At 38.1% G+C, this 27,096-nt stretch overlaps 1 protein-coding gene across 5 annotated transcripts in view; it reads left to right on the top strand.

Annotated features, from left to right (window-relative positions):
• The window catches only part of LOC106876231 (pyridoxal 5'-phosphate synthase subunit SNZERR), a 55,756-nt gene that overhangs the window by 11,201 nt on the left and 17,459 nt on the right, over positions 1 to 27,096 (top strand). For 2 of the 5 annotated variants that reach the window (XM_052968311.2, XM_052968310.2), the window contains exon 2: positions 15,107 to 15,235. The exons of 2 other annotated variants lie outside the window; for them this stretch is intronic. In XM_052968311.2, coding sequence (XP_052824271.1) covers positions 15,199 to 15,235 — 37 coding nt within the window. In that variant the 5' untranslated portion in view covers positions 15,107 to 15,198. Of the gene's footprint in view, positions 1 to 14,683; positions 15,236 to 27,096 lie in introns of those variants that run through there. One more of the 5 variants, XM_089352665.1, reaches the window with a different exon arrangement.

The raw sequence follows: 27,096 nt of genomic DNA on the forward strand, positions 1-27,096 counted from the left end.
AATTAAACAGGGAATAACACACTTGACACCGAACAGCACTAACTGTATTCAGCTGAATAGACGTCAGTGATTGGTTGAAATTACAGAAATACGACAACTTTAACATGAAATAACTTGCGATGTACAATTTTTTGTTAAGGTTAAGAGAAGTTGTTTTATATGACACATTCTACCAGTGTCCCAAGTTTGAAAGTGTTTCGTTAAGAATACAAGTGTTGCCCGTCAAATCATAAAGATCCCAAACAGGACAGTGAAAAAAAACAAGAGGGGCTGCTAAGCCTAAACGAGGTTGTGGTAGCAAATGCTTAAATCAAGCTAGGACAGGAGACAACCAAGAACACGTATATATGAATATGTGTGTGTATATATTTGTATGTGTGTGTGTGTGTGTGTATATATATTTGTAAGTGTGTGTGTGTGTATATATTTGTGTTTGTGTGTATATATATGTATATGTGTGTATATGTATATGAAGTAGTTGATAGCTTCCATTATCTAGGTGACCAAGTTAGTAACGGGGGAGGGTGTGCTGAAAGTGTAGCTGCTAGAATAAGAATAGCATGGTCAAAGTTCAGAGAGCTCTTACCTCTGCTGGTGACAAAAGCCCTCTCGCTCAGAGTAAAAGGCAGACTATATGACGCATGTGTACGAACAGCCATGCTACATTTCAGTGAAACATGGGCCATGACTGCTGAGAACATGTGTAAGCTAGCAAAGAATGAAGCCAGTGTGCTCCGATGGATGTGTAATGTCAGTGTGCATACTCGACAGACTGTAAGTATCTTGAGAGAAAAGTTGGGCCTAAGAAGCATCACTTGTGGTGTGCAAGAGAGACGATTGCGCTGGTATGGTCATGTGGCAAGAATGGATGAGGATAGCTGTGTGAAAAAGTGTCACACCCTAGTGGTTGAGGGAACCTGTGGAAGAGGTAGACACAGGAAGACCTGGGATGAGGTGGTGAAGCATGACCTTCAAACATTAGACCTCACCAAGGCAATGACTAGTGACCGAGACCTTTGGAAATATGCAGTGCATGAGAAGACCCAGCAAGCCAAGTGAGACCATAATCCGTGGCCTCTGCCAGGGGTGTAGCCAGCCCACTTATACCTTTCCTTCATTGAACCCTAAACTCTGCTTGCAAAGACCTGTTGAGGCAAGTGAAATAGAAATCGAACCAAATTCGACGACTGGCACCCATGCCAACCTCTCCTTCGTTGGACACTAAACTCTGCTTGCAAAGACCTGTTGGGGCAAGTGAAATCGAAATCATAATTGAACCAAATTCAATGACTGGCACCTGTGCCAGTGGAGCGCTAACAGCACCATCTGAGCGTGATCATTGCCAGAGCAGCTGTCTGGCTTCCGTGCCAGTGGCATGGAAATAGCATCATTTGAGTGTGATCATTACCATCACCACCTTACTAGCACTTGTGCTGGTAGCATGTGAAAAAACATTCGAGCGCGGTCGCTGCCAGTGCCGCTGGACTGGCTCCTGTGCAGGTGACATGTAAAAAGCACCTTTTTGAGCATGGCCATTGCCAGTTCTGCCTGACCGGCCCTCGTGCCGGTGGCATGTAAAAGCACCCACTACACTCTCGGAGTGGTTAGCGTTAGGAAGGTAAGTTGTTCACATCGACCCCAGTGCTCAACTGGTACTTATTTCATTAACCCTAAAAGGATGAAGGGCAAAGTCGACCTCAGTGGAATTTGAACTCAGAATGTAAAGACAGATGAAGTACCACTAAGCATTTTGCCCTGCATGCTGATGATTCTGCTAGCTTGTCCCCTTATGAGTACAAGAAATATTAAAAGCAGAAATTTTAACCTGCCATATGTCAGACTGTATGGTGTTTTTCCAATGTAGCTATTTTCTCAGAAATATTCTCAGGTTAATAAATCTTTCAACTACATTTTATTTCAGTAGTTTTATAGCTTGTACTTAATGTAGAATGACAATAGTTTTTTAGGTCAGCACCAAGTATGATTAGCTATTAATTTACAATAGTAACCTTTACTGCCCCATTTAATTTTATTCCATATGGATCAATATTTATAATAGATGTGCCAGCTGACTGATTTATTAATTTTAAAGTCTACATTTTAAAATGAAATATTTTTGTGTAATTATTTTAGCTTTTATTTCTCTTTGTTTATTTTCCTAATAATCTTATGTGCAAATACTTTTATGAATATCCTTTCAATCTAAGAATAAAGTCTTTTGAATCAGTTGGCACTTATTACATGCAGTGTGTTCTTCATATTTTAGCATTGATAAAAAAAAACAAAATAAAAAAATCTAAAAACTCACCAAGGCACAGGAGTGGCTGTGTGGTAAGTAGCTTGCCTACCAACCACATGGTTCTGGGTTCAGTCCCACTGCGTGGCACCTTGGGCAAGCGTATTCTACTATAGCCTCGGGCCGACCAAAGCCTTGTGAGTGGATTTAGTAGATGGAAACTGAAAGAAGCCCATCATATATATATGTTTATATATATATATATATGTGTGTGTGTGTTTGTATGTCTGTGTTTGTCCCCCCAACATCGCTTGACAACCGATGCTGGTGTGTTTACATCCCCATAACTTAGCAGTTCGACAAATGAGACCGATAGAAAAAATACTAGGCTTACAAAGAATAAGTCCTGGGGTTGATTTGCTCGACTAAAGGTGGTGCTCCAGCATGGCCACAGTCAAATGACTGAAACAAGTAAAAGAGAAAGAGTAAAGAGTTACTACAGTTGCTTGGGGACTAATCAATATTTCCTAGTGCTAGAAATGTGTCATAAGGGAATCTAAAGATATTTTATCTAGCGCTTTACTGACTCTCTCTCTCTCTCTCTCTCTCTATATATATATATATATATATATATATATATATATATATAGAGAGAGAGAGAGAGAGAGAGAGAGAGAGAGAGAGAAAGCAAGAGAATGATTCTATACATATGTATATATACATGCATGTTGTGTGTGCATGTGTATGTGTGTGAAGAATCTCATTAAGGAGATGACAAGGGACTGTGGCAAATTGGTAGTGTTGAAGAAAACTTCCACTCTAGAACAAACATGGCAAAAAGAACAGTAAAACACACTGATGTGAATTTACAAATACTTTTACAAAGAATATTTATATAACAAAGAAATAACAAATTATAACTGAATGTTCAGTAATATCATTATCATCATCATCACCATTTGACTTCTTCCCAAGCTGGCATGGTATGATGTGGGTTGTTAAATTTTGAATCAGTTCTTTTCTTACCTGGAGTTACTTACCTTCCTAGATTGGTATAAGACCACATCTCACTTGCATGCTCCATTTTTATATGCTTTTAATGGTTGAATGTATTCCTAACACCAACCGCATTATTTAGTATACTGAGAACATATTATCATGATACTGGTTCTAAAGAGGTTGACATGTCTTTGACAAGATTAAAGGTTCACTGTACCCTATACTGTCACCTCTTCTTACACGAAAGCATACTGGATGCATTTTATTGTGGTCCAATACTAGAGAAGGTGTCTGGTCTTCTGCAAGATTTAAGAATTTTATGCACTCTATGTTATCTGTATGCAAGAGGCAATGTGATTGAATGGCTGAATAGAAGAGAGATTATAATGGGAGAAGCTGAGTGACAGGGGTAAGAGGACAGTTTGTTCTTGCCTTTAACCCTCCAACGCGGAGTATAGGCCACTTATAATTGAATTCCATGTCACATTATTTTTCGCTTCTGTACTTATACTCTGCCATGAATGTCCCCCCTTTCTCTAGTTCCTTTTGTGTTGATCTACGCCACAAGTTCTTAGGCCTACTTCTCTTTCTATATCCATCCAGATTCCACTGTAAAGCACTTTTCGCTGCATTTGGTGTGTCCTTTCTAATTATACTATCAATCCACTTCCACTTTTTCTTAAACATTTGCTCTCTAATCAAAGCTTGATTCATTCTTTGCCATAGCTCCATATTGCTTATGTGTTCGGGCCATCTGGTTTTAAGTATATACTGTTAGATGTTAGGGTAAAAAAGAGGGGCTGACATAGCCTCCAACCACCATCTACTATTTGGCAAACTACAACTGAAGCTAAGGGCTTTAAAAGAGGAATGTAGGGTTCAACGAAAATACAATGTTGATTTACTAAAACACAAAGACACCCAAGTAAAATACAGAAAAGCATTATCATGCAAATCAATGCAAGTAAAAAGGATGCAAGGCAATACAATAGAACTTATTTGGTAAGAGGACATATTAATGAAGAAGTGAGAGAAAGTTATAGGCAGCTACATGCCAATTGTTGTGAAGGAGATTGAATAGGAAAACCATGAGTAACACTATGAACAAGAAAGAGTGGTGAGAGAGAGGTAAAGTGATTGAAGAGGGAATAGTGGAAGTGAGATGTACTGATGGTACAGAGAGATAGAAAAAAGAAAGAGAGAGAGTGAATGATGTATGTCAACGATGAGAGATAGAAGAGGGAATAATGAAAGAGAAAGAAAGAGAGAGAGAAGAAAAGAAAGAAAAAATGATGACAGTGAGGAAGTGATATATGTCAATAATGAGTACCAAAAGTAAGAGTGATGACACCTATCAGCAAAGTTCTCAGATACATGCAATTTTAAACATTGCATCTGATTTTAGCCATGTATTTCAGATTAAAATTCAAATCACACAAATTTTCTGGGAACAAATGGTCTACAAATAAATTATCCTTCTGATAACTATAATTTAGTCTCATGAATTATATTTAATTATTACATTTCCAAAGCAGAGAGAAAGATCTATAAATTAGAATCACAATATAAACTGCAGTATTATTGCAGGTGCATTTCAATCAAAACAGCTAGAATTTTCTTGAGAACTGTCTTCCTTGTTTAACCCTTTGGCATTCAAATTACTCTGTCAGATGTAATGCTTTTCATTCACACTGTTTGGAATTAATCAGGCATTATTTTGTAGCTTTGAAAGGCGGCGAGCTTGCAGAAATGTTAGCACGCCAGGTGAAATGCTTAGCTGTATTTCGTCTGTCTTTATGTCCAAGACGTCGTCATCATCATCATTCAACGTCAGCTTTCCATGCTGGTATGGGTTGGACAGTTTGATTGAGGAATGGCAAGCCAGTAGGCTGCACCAAGCTATAATCTGATCCAACAAGGTTTCTACAGTTGGATGCCCTTCCTAACGCCAACCACTCTGAGGGTGTAGTGGGTGCTTTTTACATGCCACTGGCATGGGAGCCAGTCAGGGGGCACTGGCTTTGACTATATCCAGATAGTGCTTTTTACATGCCACTGGCATGGGAGCCAGTCAGGGAGGCACTAGTTTCAACCACATTCAGATGGAGCTTTTTACATGCCACTGGTATCGGAGCCTGTCGGGTGGCTCTGGCATTGACCCACACTCGAATGGTGCTTCTTACGTGCCACCAGCACAGGTTCTAGTCAGGCAGCACTGACCACAACTACGATTTCACTTGACTCAACAGGTCTTCTCAAGCACATCACATCACTCGACACTTCAAGGATACTTTTAAGTGGGCCAGTTATGCAACACTGGCATCGGCCATGGCTGCGATCTCACATTACTTGCTGGGTCTTCACCATCATAACATATCTCCAAAGGTCTCGGCTGCTACAAAAATCATTTGCACATAATCAAAAAATGTTTTAGTTAGGATATTGATTGAGGTTTTTCTCTCATTTTTGTTTTTGTTTTAAAGCATCATCATCATCATTTAACATCTGTTGTCTGTGATGGCATGGGTTGAATGGTTTGACTGGACTGGCATGCTGGAAGGCTATGCCAGGCTCCAGTCTGATTTGGCATGGTTTTCTACGGCTGGACACCCTTCCCAATACCAACCACTCTGAGAGTGTAATGGTTGTTTTTACGTGCCACTGGCATGGGTGCTATTTTTGTGACACCAGTATCTGCCATGACTGATTTTGCTTGGCTTGATGGGTCTTCTTCTCAAGCACAACGTAATACCAAAAGTCTTGGTCATTGCCTCCGTAAAGCCCAACACTAAAAGGAACTTGGCCACTTTGCCTCCATGAGGCTCAACACTCAAAGGAAATCAGCCACCTTGCCTCTATGAGATCCAACGCTTGAAAGGAACTCAGCCACTTGCCTCCATGACGCCCAATGCTCAAAAGGAACTTAGCTACCCATGAGGCCCAAAGTTCAAGGTTGATTTTCTTATGTGCCACCAGCACAGGTGCACTTGGCTTGAGTCCTCTTAAACAGAGCACATCGCCAAAGGTCTTGGTTACTAGTCATTGCCTCTGTGAGGTTCAAGGTTCGAAGATCATGCTTCACTTCATCTCATGTCTTCCTAGGTCTACCTCTACCACAGGTTCCCTCCACAGTTAAAGATCGGCACTTCTTTACACAGCTGTCCTTGCCTATATGCGTTACATGACCATATCAACACAGTCACCTCTCTTGCACACTACATCTGGTTCCTCTTGTGCCTAACTTTTCTCTCAAGATGCTTACACTCTGCTGAGCATACACAATGACATTGCACATCCAGCGAAGTATACTGGCTTCATTTCTTTCAAGCCTATGCATGTCCTCAGCTGTGATAGCCCATGTATCACTGCCATGCAGCAGTGCTGTTCACACACAGGCATCAAACAATCTGCCTTTCACTCTGAGAGAGAGGCCCTTTGTTGCCAGCAGGAGTAGGAGCTCTCTGAACTTGGCCCAAGCTAATCTTATTCTCACAGCTACGTTCTTGGGATATCCACCTCCACTACTAACCTAGGTGCCTAGATACCGGAAGCTATCTCTTACCTGTGGCTTGCCCCCCCCCCCCTGGCAATGGAGTCTATTTTCCACACATGTTCAGCATCTATTATGCCTGTGCAAGTTTTAAAAATTGTAATTATAAGGGTGCCAAACTTCATCTTATCCGGGACAGCTGCAACCCTAGAGTCAGCCCTGTACATGCATGCATGCACATACACACGCACACACACACATACACTCACATACACACACAGTTTTTGCAAACTATAGAGAATGCTTGTTGAGGAGGATGAAAAGAAATTTCTAAAATGTCTATAAATTCCAATCATCAACCTATAGCTTCAGCTGTATATGTGTGTTGGTAACAGACCCTCTCTCTTAGAATCAAGCCTATAATATCCCTTTGTAAAAAGGATAACATTTAGTCAATAATACCATATCTCTATATATTTTAGTAATAAAATAATTGCAAGAGCTAACTGTTTACACAGACAAGTAGACACATCTTTCAATATTTATTCCAGCCAGGACAGCAAGCTGGTAGAATCATGCTGGCAAAATGCTTAGTGGCATTTTGTCCATCTTTAAAATCTGAGTTCAAATTCTGCTGAGGTTAACTTTGCCTTTCATCCTCTTGGGCTCGATGAAATAATTACCAGTTAAGCACTGAGGCTGATACAGTCAACTTCTCCCTTCCCCGATATTACTGGCCTTGTGCCAAAATTTGAAAATACTATTTATTCCAACCAATAATATTTTGTGGTATCTGTGATAGATCATCAGCAAACATCAAAGATCTGCTGCTGTCTGTTGTATTTAAGTACCAAACTGCTGATAGAATGTTCTAGTTCTAGTTCTAGTTCTTCGGAATTTGTTTTCTTTTGATTCTAACCTTTGTTTAGAGGTTGTCTTGGAATATAGCCAGATACTATGTTCCATCTGCTCCACACATAAAGACAACTTTCTCACAGTTCACATTAATACTCACATTTCTCTCTCAACTTGCTTACATGTACATTTACAATCATTCTATTTCTCTCTCGCACATTCATACAATGGGTATAACTGGAATAACACCAGTACACACATCTAATGTGTGTGTGTGTATGAGAGAGAGAGAGAGAGAGCCCTTAACTCATCCAGGTTGGACTTTTTTTCTGTCTGAATTTTACATTTCTTTTGCTGAATTTAAAGTAGCAAAAACAATCACCTGAAAGGCAGTGTTTCTACTAGCATCTACAATAACATTACACATATATGAGAGGAAAAAAAAAACAAAGGTTTTATTCAATATCTTAAACAAAACAATGAAACAGAAAAAGAATGTTAAATCAGTCTTAAGTCTGTCATTATTTATTCAGTGACTTTTTTCCAGGATTCGTAAAAGTCATGTTAAATGTCTCTTTGAAAAATCTCTTCAAGAAACATGATAGGGGTACAGATTAGAATGCGTCAAAGTCATTATATATGAAATTTAAGAAATTTGAGAAGCTCCTTATAACGTTTCAAATATGTCTGCTTCTGGTCCTGTTATGCAACATGAAGCTTAAACTTCTGAATCTCAAATAGGAGATTTCAGTCCTCTAGTAATAATGACTCTGTCTAAGGCAACATAAATGTCAGCAAAATTGGGCAGAACATCATTTTGGAACTGTCTACCATTGTTTTGTTAATTATTGTCAGTAATTACTTAACTGATTATTATGCCAATGCATATGTAAGTGCACTAGCATCAGCAAAAGAATTAGCTACAGAATTAGATGTACAGCCCATTTTTAAAAGAAAAAGATATTGCCAAAATAAGTAGTTTGAAAAAGTGCCTTGATCATTGATGAGGTTTGACATACAGATAACCCAGAAATAAGTTTTATAAAATTATGCATAGTACTTGACACAGTTCTAATTCTTTATCAGAGAAATATGAACAAAGTTTCTATTTTAAAAATGGGTATTTTTAAATAACAAATGATTTACTAGATGAAAATAAATTGAGATTATCATGTCTTATTTTGAAAGCTAGGTTCCAAAAAGTAAAAAATTAAATTGTGATACTAATGGATATGATCTCTTGTCTGAACTAGATATTGGGAAATGTATTTATTCCTAGGAATGTAAAACTTCCAGCAGAAACCATTAGATTCATCAACAACAATAAGTTAAGGAATGCCATGCAAAATCAGTGGATTATGTTAAGATTGATTCATACAATATCTATAGCTATGGCCATAGGAAAGAGAAGCCTTAAAAAACTAAAATTTATGAGGACATTTACGCTGCCCTTGACAAATTCATATTTTTTTAACATTTTCATTAAGGTAGATTTTCTATGACAGGATGCCTTATTAGATGAGTAGTCATGAAGGTATATTTGGTTTTGTATATTTGTACCTCAGTGTCACTTTGATGGCATGTGCTACTCTCTCACTCAGTAATAATAAAAATAATAAATAAAAGAAGGAAAGAAAAGAAGATGCCTAAAGTTTTTACGTTCACTCATTGATAATCAATGAAGATGATGGCTTCATCTATGTGGTGCCTTAACAGGGAATGCATCCATGTAAGGGACTAGAGAATCACAATTACTCCCACCTATACTACACCATCCATGTGCCTGACACTACAGAAGTGGTGGAATTTCATTGTTGCAGAAGTATGGAATACCCCAGCCACGCCAACAAAACTTTTTGATACATATTTAGGCTAATTAAATGCCACATAGTCTTACTCACTAGACATAGATGCTAGAGTAGAACAAGAGTTTCGTTCAAGTGAAGAATAGCTGTGTACACATCATACTCACTATCATTTTCACATAATATGCCCAGTAACTTATTGTGTGGCAGCAGTATGTATATATGCACATTGAATATGTATGCTTTGTGGCACATTTTTGTTTTATTCAAATGAAGCAAAAACAAAATAACTGATCTTCATCTCCGTGATGGTAACAGCAGATGAATAGGGATACCTGGTGCAAGTAGCAACACACCATCATGCTGGGTTCTAAACCATGATGCAGAGCAAACATTTGGATTTGACTGAATTGGATTGCCTATTTTCAATCCACTGCAGGATGAAGGCCTCAGCATGCCCTCTCCAAAAACCATGGTCTGATATGGAAGCCATGAATTTGAGCTTGAGATCACACTGATTTGATGAGCCTATTCTTTCACATTGGCTTGACAGCAGATGATAGTTGTATACAAATAAAAGTGGAGGGGAAGAGAAGACACACATATATGCACACACAAAGTAATGATGATGATGATCATGATGCACACACAACTGAGTGCAATATATATGAATGCATATATATTATACACACACACATTACACTCATATATACATATACATATCATCATCATCATCATTATTTCTATGCTCTCATGAGTTGAACATTTTGACAGGAGTTGGCTAGGCAAAAGACTGCACCAGGCTTCAGAGTCTGATTTGGTATGATTTTTTATGGCTTGATGCCTTTCCTAGCACTAATCACCCTACATAGTGGGCTGAGTGCTTTTTACATGGCACCAGCACTGGCAGGGTTACTAAGTAACTTGCAAGACAAAGATCCTGAATACAGAAGACATACATAGACTAGAGAGGAACGAAGGTAGTATGCACCATTGGATATGCAGCATTAGTGTACATGTACAACAAAATTCAAATGCATCGGAATGTAGTTTAAATAATTTAATTGATCGGCACTTGCATTTACATGTTGGATACACAAAGCTTGATTCACAAAATCAATGAAGGCCACTACATGAAGTTACCAACTGCTTCGAGTTGGCAATGTAAAAAGAAACAACAGGAGAAATAGTGTGCCGATGTGATGAGGTAGTACAAGGCATGTTTTGCGTCTGTGTGTGCATTGGTCACTGGGTCGGGTCATGTTGTCTTTCCGTCCTGTCTGTTTGTGTCCTGCTACTGTGTAGTGTCGTTGGCTATTAACGTTTGCTCATGGCCTGCCATCATTTGACGGCTTGCCTGTTGTTAGCTGTCTGTCCATCTGCCATGTGTCTGACTGTATTTATAATGGTCATCCTAGCTAGAAGAACAGATATACCATTGGAGTAATTTCTACCTATCTAGGTCACCTGCTGGCCAGTTGAACCTTTCAGTGACACAGCTCAGGACGGAGGTCGAGTGGAAATCCATCCATCACTTTTTGACAGAACAAAGAAATTTCTTTCGCACCTGTTCAGCCAGTGGTGGATCAGGCGAGTGAGAATCTTTAGATTCAGTTTCAAATCTCAGCTCAGAAAATGAAATGTTAGTTTTTACACTAACCGAATCTAAGGATTCTCACTCACCTGATCCACCACTGGCTGAACAGGTGCAAAAGAAATTTCTTTCATGCCTGTTTTGCCAGCGGTGGATCAGGCAAGCAAGAATCCTTAGATTCGGTTTAGGATCTCAACTTGGAAAATGAAATGATAGTTTTTACATATCCATCCTAGGCACATATTACATCTCTTAATTCTGTGTTACCAGTTACAGCCACCCCTCTCCTATTTCCCTCTCTCATTCTCATTATCATTCTTCCAGTTATTTCCAACCCTACCTCTGCCATACTTCATCATAACACCTCACATATCTGCTATCATTCCCAGGCCCCTCTTATGTCTGCCACCATGCCCACACATTATAGTCCCCAATATTGATATTTCCAATCATGCAGCACCTCCACTCCTGTTCATCACTCCCTACATTCAATCTCTAACTATCTGTCACTCCCACCTCACACTCTTATAACTGCTTTATTTCCTTCCCGATCCACTGCCCATACCATTTCTTATTCCTTGAGGGTTTTGCTCTGGTATCCCATCACTATCATCTTATCTTTATTCTCAGATACTCCCATCCAACATTGTATAATGCAGAGTAGTCATGTGTCTTCTCTATAGCGAGACACATATTCTTGTCCCTGGCATAAAACCACCTCCCCGCTCTCTCAAATATTCCTACACATACACACACTTATTCAAGAGGAATTTTTTCTTTTATCCATTGTTTTTTCCTGTCCAGCAAGTTACTTGGCAACCTCACTAGTGCCTGTGACATGAGAAAAAACATCCAGTACACACTGTAAAATGTTTAGTGTTAAGAGGGGCATATAGCCATTGAAATCATGCTGAAGATGACATTGGAACTCAATGCAGCACTACAGTTTTCTGGTTCCTTGTCAAATATGCTATTCATGCTGGCATGAATAGCATATTCATGCCAGAATGGAAAATGAATGTTAAATGACAATGATGATGCTTTAAACAGAAATACTTACAGTAGTATCAAACTGCTGGACCAGGTGATGAAAGTTAGTGAAAGAATCATAGCTCAATTAGTTAGGAAGAGAGTTAGCCTACATGAGATGCAGTTTGGTTTTGTACCAGGAAGAAGCACAACTGATATTATCTTCCTGGTGAGACAACTGCAGAAGTATTTAGCCAAAAATAAACCTCTGTATTAGGCATTTGTTGACATGGAGAAAGCTTTTGACAGGGTCCCCTACTCCCTTATCTGGTGGGCAATGCAGAAGTTGGGGATAGATGAGTGGTTGGTGAGAGCTGTACAAACCATGTACAAGAATGTTGTCAGCTATGAGTATAGCAAGGAATCTAGTGTATAGGTACGACTTCACCATGGATTGGTTCTCAGTCTCTTCTTATCATAGTCCTCCAAGCCATAATAGAAGAGTTTAAGGCTGACAACCTTGTTCTTATTACAGAATCACTACCAGAACTAGGGAAGAAATTTCAAGTGTGGAAGCAAAGGGCCTTAGAGTTAATTTAGCAAAGACCAAAGTCCTAGTAAGTAGGAAAACAGACAAATTACTGATCCCTTCATGAACATAGCCCTGCTCAGTGTGTAGAAAAGATGTTAGAAACTCCATACAGTGATGCAGTGTACTCAGTGTAAGCTATGGACACATAAGGGGTGCAGTTGTATCACAGGAAGGTTAAGAGAGAATATAGTCTTTGTGTGTGGCATATATGCAGGTACATTAAACACTCGGAATGTATAGGAAATAAGACAACCTCAAATGTCCCAGGGGATGCTTAGAAGGAGTAGATAGTTTCCATTACTTAGGTGACCAAGTTAGTGGTGGAGAGAGTAGTTTTGAAAATGTGGTAGCTAGAATAAGAACAGGTTGGACAAAGTTCAGAGAGATACTACTTTTGTTGGTAACAAAGGGCCTCTTCCTCAGAGTGGAAGGTAGATTGTATGATGCCTGTGTATGAACAGCCATGCTACATGGCAGTGAGACCTGGGCTGTGACCACTGAGGACAATCAAAGGCTTGAAAGAAATGAAACCAGCTTGCGCTGCTGAATGGATAATGTCTCTGTGCATGCACAACAGAGTGGAAATGATTTGAGAGAAAAATTGATACAAGGTATCAGATGTAGTGTACTGGTATGGTCATGTGATGTGTATAGGATGGAGACAGCTGCATAAAGAAGTGCCAGTCTCTAATTAAGGAGGAAACCTGTGGAAGGGGTAGATCTAGGAAGAAAAAGTGATGAGAAAGGACCTTCAGACGGGCCTCACAGAAGAGATGACAAAGGACTGAAACTTCTAGCAGTTTGCTATGCTTAAGACACATCAAACCAAATAAAACAGGCATGTCCTCTACGTTCCTCTCTCAGCTGAGAGATGCTACTCTTGCGAGATCGCAGGTGCTGGGGTCATAAAAAAACACCCATGTTGTTGGCACTCCGTCGCTTACGACGTCGAGGGTTCCAGTTGGTCCAATCAACGGAATAGCCTGCTCGTGAAATTAACGTGCAAGTGGCCGAGCACTCCACAGACACGTGTACCCTTAACATAGTTCTCAGGGATATTCAGCGTGACACAGTGTGACAAGGCTGACCCTTTGAATTACAGGCACACCAGAAACAGGAAGTAAGAGTGAGAGAAAGTTTGGTGAAAGAGTACAGTAGGGTTCGCCACCATCCCCTGCCAGAGCCTCGTGGAGCTTTTAGGTGTTTTCGCTCAATAAACACTCACAACGCCCGGTCTGGGAATCGAAACCACGATCTTATGACCGCGAGTCCGCTACCCTAACCACTGGGCCATTACGCTTCCACTAAAAGCACCTGTACTGTAAAGTTGCCTGTGCAGTGTCACATGTGCCTGAGCCAGTGCCACATTACTACCTGGTACATTCTGTAAAGTGGTTGACGTTAGGAAGGGTATCCAGCTGCAGAAACTATGCCAAAATAGACAAATGATGCCAGAGCAGCTCTCCAACTGCCTAGCTCCTGTCAGCATGTAGAATGGATGTTAGATGATGATGATGACGACGTACAAAAAATGCATACATACATCCACATATACATATATGTCTGTATATATGAATGCTCATACATATATGTACATTCATAGCACCCATTATACTCTCGGAGTGGTTTGCGTTAGGAAGGGTGTCCAGCCATAGAAAACCATGCCAAATCGGACTGGAGTCTGGTGCAGCCTTCAAGCGTGCCAGCCCAGTCAAACCGTCCAACCCATGCCAGCTTGGACAATGGACGTTAAATGATGATGATTATATATATATATATATATATATATATATATATATATATACACACACACACACATACATACACACTTATATATATATATATATATATATATATATATATATATATATATATATATATATATATATATATATGAGTGTGTATGTATGTATATATATGTATATATATATATATATATATACATATGTATGTATATATATATATATACATATGTATATATATATATACACACACACACACACACATATATATATATATATATATATATATATATATATATATACACGCACATATATACACATAGATAGATAGATAGAGACAAAGTGTGGTAGCGTAGGAAGGAGTTTATTCATAACAGCAGTTTCGCATTTCTGTCGTATTTATTATATAATACCCCTATTTTCATACTTAGTTTTTATTCTCTTTTCTATCGCTGTAGCTTTCTCCCTGTTTTGTCAGATTTTAATCTATTGATCTTTTCTCCTCGCATCATTTCTTTCTCTTACTATTTCCTCTACTTCGTAACCGTCTCTCTATTTCTCTTTTCCTCTCTCTCTCTCACTCCCTATTACTATTGTTCCCGTTCTCTCTCATTTGTCATCACGTTCAATATTGCCAAATATATACTGCTTCTATTTCTTTCTCTCCTACCTTCTCGATCTTGAACATGCACACGTGTCTGTATCTGTGTGCGTGTATGCGTAAGTGTAATCCGACGTACGTATCATGTGCGTGCGTGACTCTACGTATACACGCAGCTTGTCTGACTGTCGGTCTTGCTTTAATAGGTGTCTCTCTTAACCAGATTCGTTCAATCCCGGCGAAGCTCACGAAGCAAGAGCGATCCTGTTTATCAGCTGCCTCTACGTTTTATCGCAACTACCTTAAATTCCTGGTATGAGTGGACAAACGATTGCTACTGGTATCATCACCGGTAAGTGATGTAAAATAGCTACCAATTTTTCTGTGCCTCTTATTTGTGCTGAAAATGCCGTGCCCTTCTAGTTTACTATATAAGAGGCTTAGAGAAGGCGATTTATCTTCTTGCTTTTAGTATTAACAACTGTAAATATTTTCGATGTCATATCGCCGTTTATTCACACTATATTCATGATAGATGTAATGTAAGAATAAAGGGACATAGTAACCAATAAGGTCCGACATTGAACTTGATTCCCACATAAGTGCACATCTTTATGCCTGATATTCCACTATGCGAGTACACACGCGCGCACACACACACATATCAACGTCGATCCAACAAAAAACATCTATTTTGTTGCAAAACGCATCCAAATTCCTTAAATCATACCCTACCATCTTAAAAGTAGTAGGGAGACAATTTTGATTATATTCTTGATGCATTGTCTGAAAATTAGATGAGATGTTCATGGCTGGAACGCTTTGATCATTGATCTGCTCCACCAGGGTTAGCATAGAGCAAAACAATAACATAACATAGATCAGCGATAACTGAACCGATCGAGGTATGTTGAAATTTCATGTAGAGACATTAGACAGCTGACAAATATAATTATACTCTGTCTCGCATTGAGTACTCTTCCCGTTTGTTATAAACAATGTTCACTTACTATATGAGTGTGTATAAATAAATATGTATATGTTTAACATGCTAAAGCGTGATGTTTTCTAAAAGATATACAGAGGTGAACAGCCCATCTATCATGTGTATCTTCGTAACTTGTTTTGTCTATTTCAGCATCGATTAAATAGAACTGTGATCAATGCATCTATCCATCCATAATCGCCTCACTTTTTTTGTTTTATAGAGACTATGTATTCCAATACTACAATATCAATTTGAGATATTTCTTAAGGCGATGGGATGGGATTTAAGGGAAATTTGGCTGCTATTTCTAGTTGGTTGACTAACTACGTGGAATTTCCTCGTTATCTTTCAAGTGATTGGTATTAAGAGCCGGTGCCTCGAGCTGGAATAAGAATTGTACATTAACGCTTATGTAACCCTAACTTCAATGGTCATGAACAATGTTTTTGCTTGTGAATGAATTAGATAATAGCATCCAATTCAGCTCTTCTTTTTTTTTTTTAATGAATGTGATGACTAATACTTGCCCAAACTATTATATCAATCACGTATCGATTTGCATTGCTAATGGGTGGTTTCTCCTTCAGGGGATGTAGCTTTGGTAATCATTAAATTTGGATTCTCCCCGCCTTCGAATTCCTCTGAAATCATCAATAATCTAAATCAGTTAATCTCCGAGCTGAACGTTTACTTCAACTGGAGCTAATTTTACACGCAATTATAAGAAAGATATTCGTCACCAGTTATATTTTATTGTAATATATATATATATATATATATATATATATATATATATATATATATGAATATATATATATATGAATATAGAATATAGTTTTAGTGGGCTGGATATAAGTCCTTCAAAACAAATGATGTCATACGATAACCTCTCGACAGATTCATAAGCTTTGTTTATTTGTGCTATCATTAAAACTGTAGGCCTATATTGTTGATAAACGATTTGTGTAAGGGTTGGAAAATGTTTCATAAAATTAAATCTCACTTTAATCGAAGAGAAGAAAGATAGTTTATATTTCAGAGTTAACTTCAGTTCACCTCTGATGCTGTATCAATCAATATTGTCGTGAGTTCAGCTGTTGTTTAGCCCCAGGCCAACCCCGATTAAGCAAACCTGTGATCTAAGATGGTCTAGCTATGGTCATTCAATCTTTCTAAATTGAGTGTATATAAGACATTATCCACATGTTAATTTTTTAAGAAAGTGGAATATGCTTGGGGGCGGGGGGGGGGGGATCGCAGTTTCTTGTAGGTCGAGCCTCCTTCATTAGTTAGTTGTTCAGCCTTAGATCAGTTCTGAGCAATAGCATTCCAACCAAGATAACCTTTCTTTCTTTCTTTCTCTCTTTCCCTCTTTCTTTCTCTCACTCTCTCTCTCTCTCTCTCTCTCTGTATAGAGCGTTCAAGACCACTTTATCCTATTTTAATGAGACTAGAGTGTGGTTTGAGGGTTAATTGGCTGGTATTTCTAGCAGAGTGAGCAAATATGCTGCTTTGTTGGTCCAGGATTGTTTATCCTCATGTCACTTCTAATCGAGCAGGCCTATAATCAAAAACATTCCAACCGTGACTATCTAATTTTTTTTCTTGAGTCACGTCTTTTTCTTAAGTTCCATGTTATCCAACAAGTCCCTTTAAAGACTGTTGCGTGTGATTTGAGGGAGTTCAGACTGTTATTTCTAGCAGGTTGAACGACAGCGTGAAGATTTCGTTGGATCGTGTTTCCTTCAATCACTAGATTTCTCTTCCTTTGCTTAAAGGATTTATATTTTTTTCATCTTACTGTGGTAATATTTTTAACCCTTTCGTTCACGTCAGCTTATTTACTAGCCACCCGTATCATATAGCGTAGAGCTAATGTACATGCAAGCTATTTGCTCTCTGCGATATTCTTTCAGCATCTAATTTTTTTTCTTTTTTTGCAAAGTTCCCATACACACACGCGCTCTCTCTCTCTCTCTCTCTCTCTCTCTCTCTCTCTCTCTCTCTCTCTCTCTCTCTCTCTCTCTCTCTCTCTCTCTCTCTCTCTCTCTCTCTCTCTCTCTCTCTCTCTCTCTCTCTCTCTCTCACACACACACACACACACACACACACACACATGTTTAATATAATCCGCATTTAAATTAAGCCATCAGAAGCTTCTTAACTTCATTTAGTTCACGCTATCATTTTTCTACTTTTGGAGTGTTTTTTATAGCATTTTAAAGATCTAACCTTTGGCTGGTATTTCTGTTTGTCATCTCCTAATACTTCATAATTACATATTTCTTAACGTTCACTTTTTAAACGTTACTTACCGACAAGCCACAAATACTTTGCACTTAGTTTATATGTGTTATATGTAATAAAATTCATATCAATAAATTCTTATTCAATAAGCAGTGGAAGGTGCACCCTTGAAAGTTATTCTTACTGTGAAAAATGAGCATCAAGCCTTTTGTTTATCTGGTAATACCAATAATTTAAGGTTTTGCGGATCTTGGAGTATTTATATAAGAACAAAAACAGACTTACTTTATGGTGTGGACCATACTAGTACCAACCAATTTGCAATATATAGTAGAAGGAAGAGGTCTATTAATTATCTCACATCACAAATGAAAAGTTCTCCTCTCTCAAAACCTTGTATATTCTATTATATAATCAACTATTAAAGGGCAGGTTCAAGGAACCTGCAAGATACATACTAGTATGCATTAAGACATTGTGTATTAAGAAAACGACTGAAAATAGAGAATAAAGAGCTTTATTCAAAGAAATGAAAGTAGAAACGTTGAGTACAAAAGAGTCATTTAGTTTATTAGTGTTAGAGAAATGCCTTTGGTCAATTCTAAGAAAAGTGAGCAGGACCTCAGTATAATTTAGATTAATCAACTAATTGAAGCATTAGAGATATAGTGCAATTACAGACTGACAGGGAATGAGACATTAAATCTACCAACTCAGTATGATATGTGAATGGTTCCTTAGATTAAGTTCATTTATCTAGATGACCCAATTAATCCTTGCTAAGCAGATAGCCTAAGGAGTAAAATTAGTAGTTTCAATGACAGATATTCTTTTTATATATGAGAGAAAATTTTTCTTGTCACGTCTTGTTTACCATATCTTTGGATTGCCCAAAGCCTTGTAAGTTAAATTTAGTAAATGGAAACTGTGAAAGTCAGCTGGTGGGACTATCCATGTTATTGGGTGGTAGACCGAACCATCACCTGGTTTCAATACCTCCACCTATGTCTTGGATGTTTAGTGGAACTCCCCTCTGGTGTAAGTATTTGAGCCTTTTGGCACCATCTGAGAATAACTTTCTCCTGCCAGTAAATGAAATCCTGAGAAAGATTATTGGGGCTACTTTCCTCCTGACTAAATTATGTTAACAATAAATAAATAAAAAGAAGAAAAACAGAAACTGACTGAGCAAAGTATAACAAAATTAGGCTTGATAAGGTGCTGGTCAGAGATAATAACTAAAGCAAGACTGGACTTTGAGGAAATAAAGTTAACAATCATAGATAAAATGTTCATGAGGATAAGAATGACTATATTGATATAATGTTGATATGATATCCAGAGGTTGATATGTCTAATGAGAGAAAAAACACAAAGAATTTTAGATTTAGATATATATATTTTGTAATATCTAATACTTCTCAGTAGAATTCTTTCTAGGATGAAATACTACTCCAAATGAGATTATGCTTTTTTCTTTTTGGAATGGTCTGAAGTAGTGGTTCTTAACCTTAGAAGCAGCACCCCCTTCAGGGCATTGTGAGCTCGCAAGAAAACAGTGTGTAGGGTAGATACTTGATGTTTAGAAAGACTGAGATTTTTATAGAAGTAAGATATTTAAACCAAGTACAATCCTTATATTGTAAACATATTTTTAAAATATTCTTTGTTGTGATTAGAATATGAATTAGGACATTGTGTTATCAGTGACTAAGAATACGATTGATGATGTGCTAAAGTCCAGTATAACTGGATTTTTTAAAGAATCGGTGACACCAGTCAATGCAAATATCTAAAATAAGGCACATGCTGAATAGGGTAGTATAAGAGCATAAGGATAGTAGACCACTGCACAAAATGAGCTTTTGTTTATTTAAAATAATTTGGATTTTTTTTTTTTCTGAGAAACATGGGGAGGAGTGTCTGTAAAATGGAGTTACTAAGTTCAAAAGTTGAGAACCAGTGATCTGGAGCAAATGGCTGTACCCATAGCTTTTGTAGGTTCAATGAGATCAGTCAGAACAATGCAGCTAATATTTGGCCTTAAGAGTTGAAAATCAGCACCTGTAGGGAAAAGTATGCAGAAAGGCAGCACTATCTCTAACAGATTGTGAGACTCAGACAAGTTAGTGTACCGACTTGACCGGCACTGTCTGGCATGTTTCTGCTCTGCATCCAAGCCTCACAATGGAACCTGACTCAATGTGGTACCATCACTCATGATTGGCACTCAGCTTCCTAGTGACTGTCTGCACATTAGCATTTCCCTGAGGCTTGACTTCCAAATCTGTGCGCCTTATGAATGCCACAGTCATGCTGTCATAGCACTGGTCATCTCCTGTGTCATACTGCCTTTAACAAGATCATAAAGTATGGCCTAGATACCATAGGCTTCCCTTTACAGCTTGAACCAGTGGGGCTAGACTGAAGGGGCAATAAAAGGCCTGATGGTATGACAATTTTCCCATTTTGTAGCAGTAGGCCTCTCCTCTGGGATGTCTCATGCTGTGACACCTTCTACAGTGGCAACTTGGTGTGTTCAACTACCATCCCTGGCTCCACTGCTCATCAGGCTGAGAAAAGCAAACTGTCAAGGTATCAATTACTCTCTGTTGGATTTATGGTCAAGCCTGTAGCAGTGGAGGCCTCCAGCATTCTTTGTGCCCAGACCATATCCTTGCTTACTGCTATCAGGGCAGAGATGGCTATCTGCAAGTGTGAGCCCCATGAGTCAGAGTAGCTGTTCCAGCACATCTGCCTTACCATCCTCTGGAGCAACATTCTTTCTATTTTGTCTACTTGGACTATGAGGTGCTCTGAATTACAGGAAATTGTAGTTTCCATTCTTTGAAGTTTCTCTGTATAAATTGCTCTGTTGAATTCTCATTTCTGCAAAATAGCTAGCCAGCCTGTAGTTCATATTTAAAACTTTGTTCCTCCTGTTCTTTTGATGATATCAAAAATTAAATTGATGAATAAATTTGCTAACTTTTCTTCATAATCCAATCTTATGGTCTTTCTGTAGAAATTTTCTTTTACTTTATTTACATTTGATTTTACATACTAAATTGGATAGACTACTTTTATATCTTTGATTATCTGTATGAATTGTTGAAGCTGGTATTTTGAGAGCAACTATTCCACTTTGCAGTCAAATGTAATGCCACTGTCTTAATAACATTAGAATTGTGTTTTTAACCTCCAGTACTTTTCCTTAAATAAACTTAACTTTCAACCTCGTGCTAACATCCACCTTCTTTTTGATGTTATATTCTTGAACAAATGAGTAGTAACTGAGACTTGATTGCTAAAGAAAACATTTTTTCATTCTAAAGTGGAATACTCAGGTGCTAAAGTTTAATGTTATTTTCTGTTATAAGCACTGAGAGTACCACTGCACAGAGTTTATGTAATGTAATGTATGTATGTATGCATGCATCATTATTTTAACATGTACTTTTCCATACTTGCATGAGTCAGGCAAGAGTATGCTGGAACAATTTTCCATCATGTGTCTGTTTTCTATCATGTATTATGTGTCTTGTATTTTTGTAATATAATGGAGTACGTTTTTTAATGTGTCGTTTAAAAATTTTGAATGTGGTGACTTAAACTTGATAAACTTAGACATGTTTCAGCCAAACATTGGCCCAAGCCATATCTAACTTAATAGCACCACCTGATAGGATCAGTTAAGTTATTTTTAAATCAAATTTTGTAGTATCATGTTCTATTTAAGTAGGGAGTTGTTGTTGACTGAGATGTGTTCAAGGTCCAGGTATTATTTGAAGGTGATGGGATTTTTTTTTCTTTTTTGATTTCTTTTGGAATAATGCTAATTAGCACAGGGTTAATTAGTGCAGGGCCTGTTGAGAAAAAGAAATTATATTGCACTGTATTCATATGTTGTGAGCCTGAATAAGGAAATTTGGCTGCTATTTTAGTTGCTCAAGTGACCACACAGAAATCTTTCTTCATTGACTTGGTTAATTGCTTAGTCCCATATCAGTTCTGATGAACCAAATCTATAATGAAAGGCATTCCAGTTGTAAACATCGCTTTTTTTAATATTTTATATATCAAGAATTACATTGTCCAATACATCCCTTACTTAAGATGGAGGTGTATTTGTATTTTGAAGAAGATATGACTGCTGTTTCCAGCAGGTCATACAATATGTAGAAGTTTCTTTGCTGAACACCAATACTGTATCACTGCCTAACATTACTTGTTAGGCTATAATATAGCAGAAAACAGTTCTTCTACTTTCTGTTTCATTCTTTTAGAGAGGTAGGTGATTGAGGTAAGAGGTAATATGAGGTTATGAGTTACTTGAAGAGGATGTGACAAGTGGTGAGAAGGTAGACTGGCAGAGTTCTCATGACCCTGGAACAGTTAAGATTATTTTTATTTAACTACATAATAATCATTTCAAGAGTCGCCTTAAGGTTTTGATTTTGTTGTATGACTTCTAAATTGTGCTTAGAGTTTATGTATTTTCTAAATATACACTGAACCACAAAAGAAACACAATTTTTTCATGTCATTTTTATATGGTAAATTCTGAAAATTTATTTCAAGGATATAAGTGTAAATATTCCAAGACTTGCTGTTTATGGCTGAGACCCAAATTGTAGGTAACCTTTCAACTTTCCCTGAAATGAGACGCCAAAACACAGCTGCATTGAATGCAGTGGGTGGCAGTTGCAAACAATTGTCATAAAAACCAAAACGCACATGCATCTCATGGAGGTTATGGGTATAAATCAACTTGAACCATGTTCCTGGCATTTGTAATTTGGATGCATCATGCACAACCTGATTGTCAGCAGCATAGAGAGAACATGCTATTGGCCAATTGCAAGCAGGACAGCATACTCTGGTTGTTGCAAAAGCTTATAATGTCCATGTCAGCACCATCTATTGCCTGCAGCAGTGATACAACAAGACCAACAGTACTGCAGACCATGCCCGCAGAGGGCGCCCCTGGGTGACCATGCCCAGGCAGGACTGTTTCATCCACCTGCAACACCTCTGTGATCACTTTGAACTGGCCAGTGTGACAGCTCATGAGATCATTGGCACTGAACAGTGACCCATCAGTCACAACATGGTATAACGTCAACTGTCCGCCAACAACCTGCATTGCTATCATCATGCTCAAGGGCCTGTCCTTACTGCCCACCACCATCACGCATGACTACAGTGGGCTACACAGTACCAACAATGGAGGTCAATAGTCTTCTCTGACAAGAGCCAGTAGTGCATTTCTACCTCAGATGGCAGAGTGAGGGTGTGACCTAGGAGGGGTGAATGCTACAAAGATGCATGTGTCACAGAGAGAGATGCATGGGGTGTCCAAAGCACCATGGTTTGGGGTGCTATATACCTGAATCAGAGAATTGGGCCCCATGTGTTCCAAAATGTTGGTGCAGGCAGAGGGAGTGGTATCACAGCACAGCACTATGTTGACCAGATCCTAAGACCTCACATCGTGCCCTTCTTCACACGTTACCATAGCCATGTGTTCCAGCAGGACAATGCTCCCTCCCACATGGCCAGGGTCACTATGGACTTCCTGCATCAGCACAACATCAGAACCATGCCGTGGCCAGCTCTCAACCAAGATTTGAACCCAATTGAACTCCAGTGGGATGAAATCCAGTGCTGACTGAACCAGGTGGTCCCAAGGCCAACAACTCATGTGGAACTGGAGGCAGCTTTCCTCAGGGTGTGGGCACAGGTGCCACTGGCTTTTGTGAACCACCTCATGCACTCCGTGTACGAACGGTGTATGGCCATTTTGAACACCCAGGGAGAGCATACACAGTATTGAACATGTCACACCCTACAATGTCAATGTGCTATATCCGCCCGCTACCAGAACATATGACAACGACCCATAGACTGTAGTCAAACTGTATCCAAGAAATTGACTTAATCAGATATATCAAAATTTATCTCTGACATAATGAAATTAAAATATATTTCACAGTCACACATATCTCGTGTTTCTTTTGCATTTCAGTGTATTTTATATTTAATTTTTAGCTTCTCTCCTACATGTTCATATTGTTAATGTGTTGATAAAATATCAAGTATTTTAAAGGAAACATAGATCAAGATAGTTATAGTTGATCTATAAAAAAAGCAAATCCTTGGAGAAATGTGTGAAGTGAAATTTTTTCTACAGACATACTAACTGATGACAATATTTTGTTTTTGCTTGCCATCCTTTTTTTTTTTTTTACTATTAAACTGCTTAATGAAATGAGATAAAGTAAACTATTTTACTGTATTAAGTTTCTTAGAAACAAACTGAATAGTGAGTGTTGTAAAGTAGGAGTATGCTTCTAGAAAGCTGAGATCAAAGTTGATCTTCAGTCAAAGCCATTCTACTTTGTTTATACTGATAACAGCTTACAGAAAAGCATTAACATTACCTTTGAATCTGGAGTGAGAAGACCAACAACAAATAGAAATAGCTTAATAGTTTCTGTAAACATACTAATCATGTTCCCTCAAATGGAATATGTATTAAATACTTGGAACAGTCCAGTCAAGAAACCATTGGCTATATTTATTTAGTGCCTTATGAGCAACAGCCTTTTTAATACTATCATCATTACATTTATTAAGCTCTAAATATTACATTTCTTTATATCAAGTTTTCTTAAAAATAAAATCATAAATTCATTGTACTTATCTCTATGGTTAAAGTTTTAACAGTTTGAATTTTTGGCTTAATATTTTTTTTTTTTTCTAATGTTAGAAAAAGTTTTGTATTAGCTTCTCTCTACCAAAAAGTTTTCAGACTAGTTCTGTAGCATGCCAACAGATGGCAGCACATAGTTGCATATGCAGTGAGAGCTAACAGTGACCTACATGAGGCAGTGTGCCAAGTGACATCACTGTGTTTATTTCGCAAGTTGTGAAATTTGTGTTTTTGTGATCACAGGTATGCTATAGTGTATGATTTTGTCATGGACAGGAACAAAGAGCCAACATGAAATTTTGCCTTAAACTTAGGAAGTCTGCTGTGGAGACATTGAGCATGCTTCAGCAAGCTTATGACAATGAGGCAATGGGTTGTATGCAATATTTCAAGTGGCACAGGCACTTCAAAAGCAGAAGAATGTCCCTGGGAGATAGTGAGCGATCTGGAAGACCTGCCAGGAGTGTCACTCCTGGAAATGTGGTATTGTGCATCGAGAATTCATGCCCCAGGGCCAGACCATAAATCAAGAGTTCTACTGTGATGTTTTGAAGCGTTTGAGGGAGGACATTCAGCGAAAGTGACCGGATCTGTGGAGCTTCAAGAATGTGATTCTTCACTACATCAATGCACCCTGTCACTGAGTTCTTCTCACTCTTGAGTTTCTCACCAAAAACAACATGGTATCGCTTCCGCACCCACCCTATTCACCAGATTTAGCACCTGCAGACTTCCATCTCTTCCCCAAGATGAAAATGTAGCTCAAAGGTCACCGTTTTAACACCATTGTTGAGATCCTGAGTGAATTATAGAAGTCCTCGACTCACGGCAAATAACTTCCAGGCCAGATTCCAAAAGTAGCAGGAACACTGGAACCAGTGAATTGCTGTGCAAGGTGACTATTTCAAAGGAGATGATGTTAAAACTTAGGTAAATAAGTTATTTTTTATTAAGCATAATTAGTCTGGCAACCTTTTGATATCACCTCGTACATTTATATGTCCAAACAAAACCTAGCAGCTTTACATTTCATAAATAGGGCTATGAAGCTCTTGTTCTGACTATTCACATAAATATTTGAATGTTTAGAAACATCATCTTTGATACTATAAAAAGATAAATATAAATTTGCTGGGGAAAATAATTAGACAGCCATCATTTTTCAAAATATTTCCACCATATTTTTTCCCGTTTAGTTAATGTCTATCTTATTTCTTAACCTCTTGTATTACATATTTCTATCACAAAATGTCCCAATTCGTGTCATTTTCTCACATTTAGTGAGGAAGTTGTTTGCTAAATGTGAGAAAAATGAAATATCTAGCAATATTTTAAAACCTTGTCATTTAACAACAGTTTAAATTCACTAAATATGCCTTGCATTACCTTTCTCTTTAGTTTAACAATGAAGTGTTATCTCACGTAACTGTCAATTTGGAATTTACAAAAAGAAAAGAATGTTTAAATAGAACTAACTCTAGCTCTTTTAATACCATATTGGTATGCAGAGATGAATTATAAAGCTGTAATAATAATAATAATAATAATCCTTTCTACTAAAGGAACAAAGTCTGAAATTACATTGACCACAATGTTTCACTAGTACTTAATTTATCAACCTTGAAAGAATGAAAGGCAAAGTTGACCTCGGTGGCATTTGAACTCAGAACGTAAAGATGGACGAAATACTGCTAAACATTTTGCTCAGCATGCTAATGATTCTGCCAGCTTGCTGCCTCAATAATAATGATAATCCTTAGTGGTAATTCATCTGTCTTTACGTTCTGAGATCAAATTCCACCGGAGTTGACTTTGCCTTTCATCCTTTCGGGTCAATAAATTAAGTACCAGTTGCATACTGGGGTCGATCTAATCAATTGGCCCCCTCCCCAAAATTTTCAGGCCTTGTGCCTAGAGTAGAAAAGAATAATAATAATAATCCTTTCTACTAAAGACACAAGGCCTGAAATTTGTGGGGAGGGAACTAGTCGATTACATCAACTCCAGTGTCCCACTGGTACTTAATTTATCAACCCCAAAAGGTTGAAAGGCAAAATTGACTTTAGCGGAATTTGAACTCAGAATGTAAAGACAGATGAAATACCTTTAAGCATTATGATAATGAAATTATTGTGTATAGTGCTCATGTGCACTACAGCTTACCAAAGGTGCATGTGTAGTACATGGAATTATGTACAAATGTCAGGAAAGTGAACAGTATATGAGTCATTATATATATGTGTGCACGCATATAGAGTGGGGG

Source organism: Octopus bimaculoides, chromosome 5 (assembly GCF_046866305.1).
Source record: "Octopus bimaculoides isolate indiv1 chromosome 5, ASM4686630v1, whole genome shotgun sequence".
NCBI classification, from domain to species: Eukaryota; Metazoa; Mollusca; class Cephalopoda; order Octopoda; family Octopodidae; genus Octopus; species Octopus bimaculoides.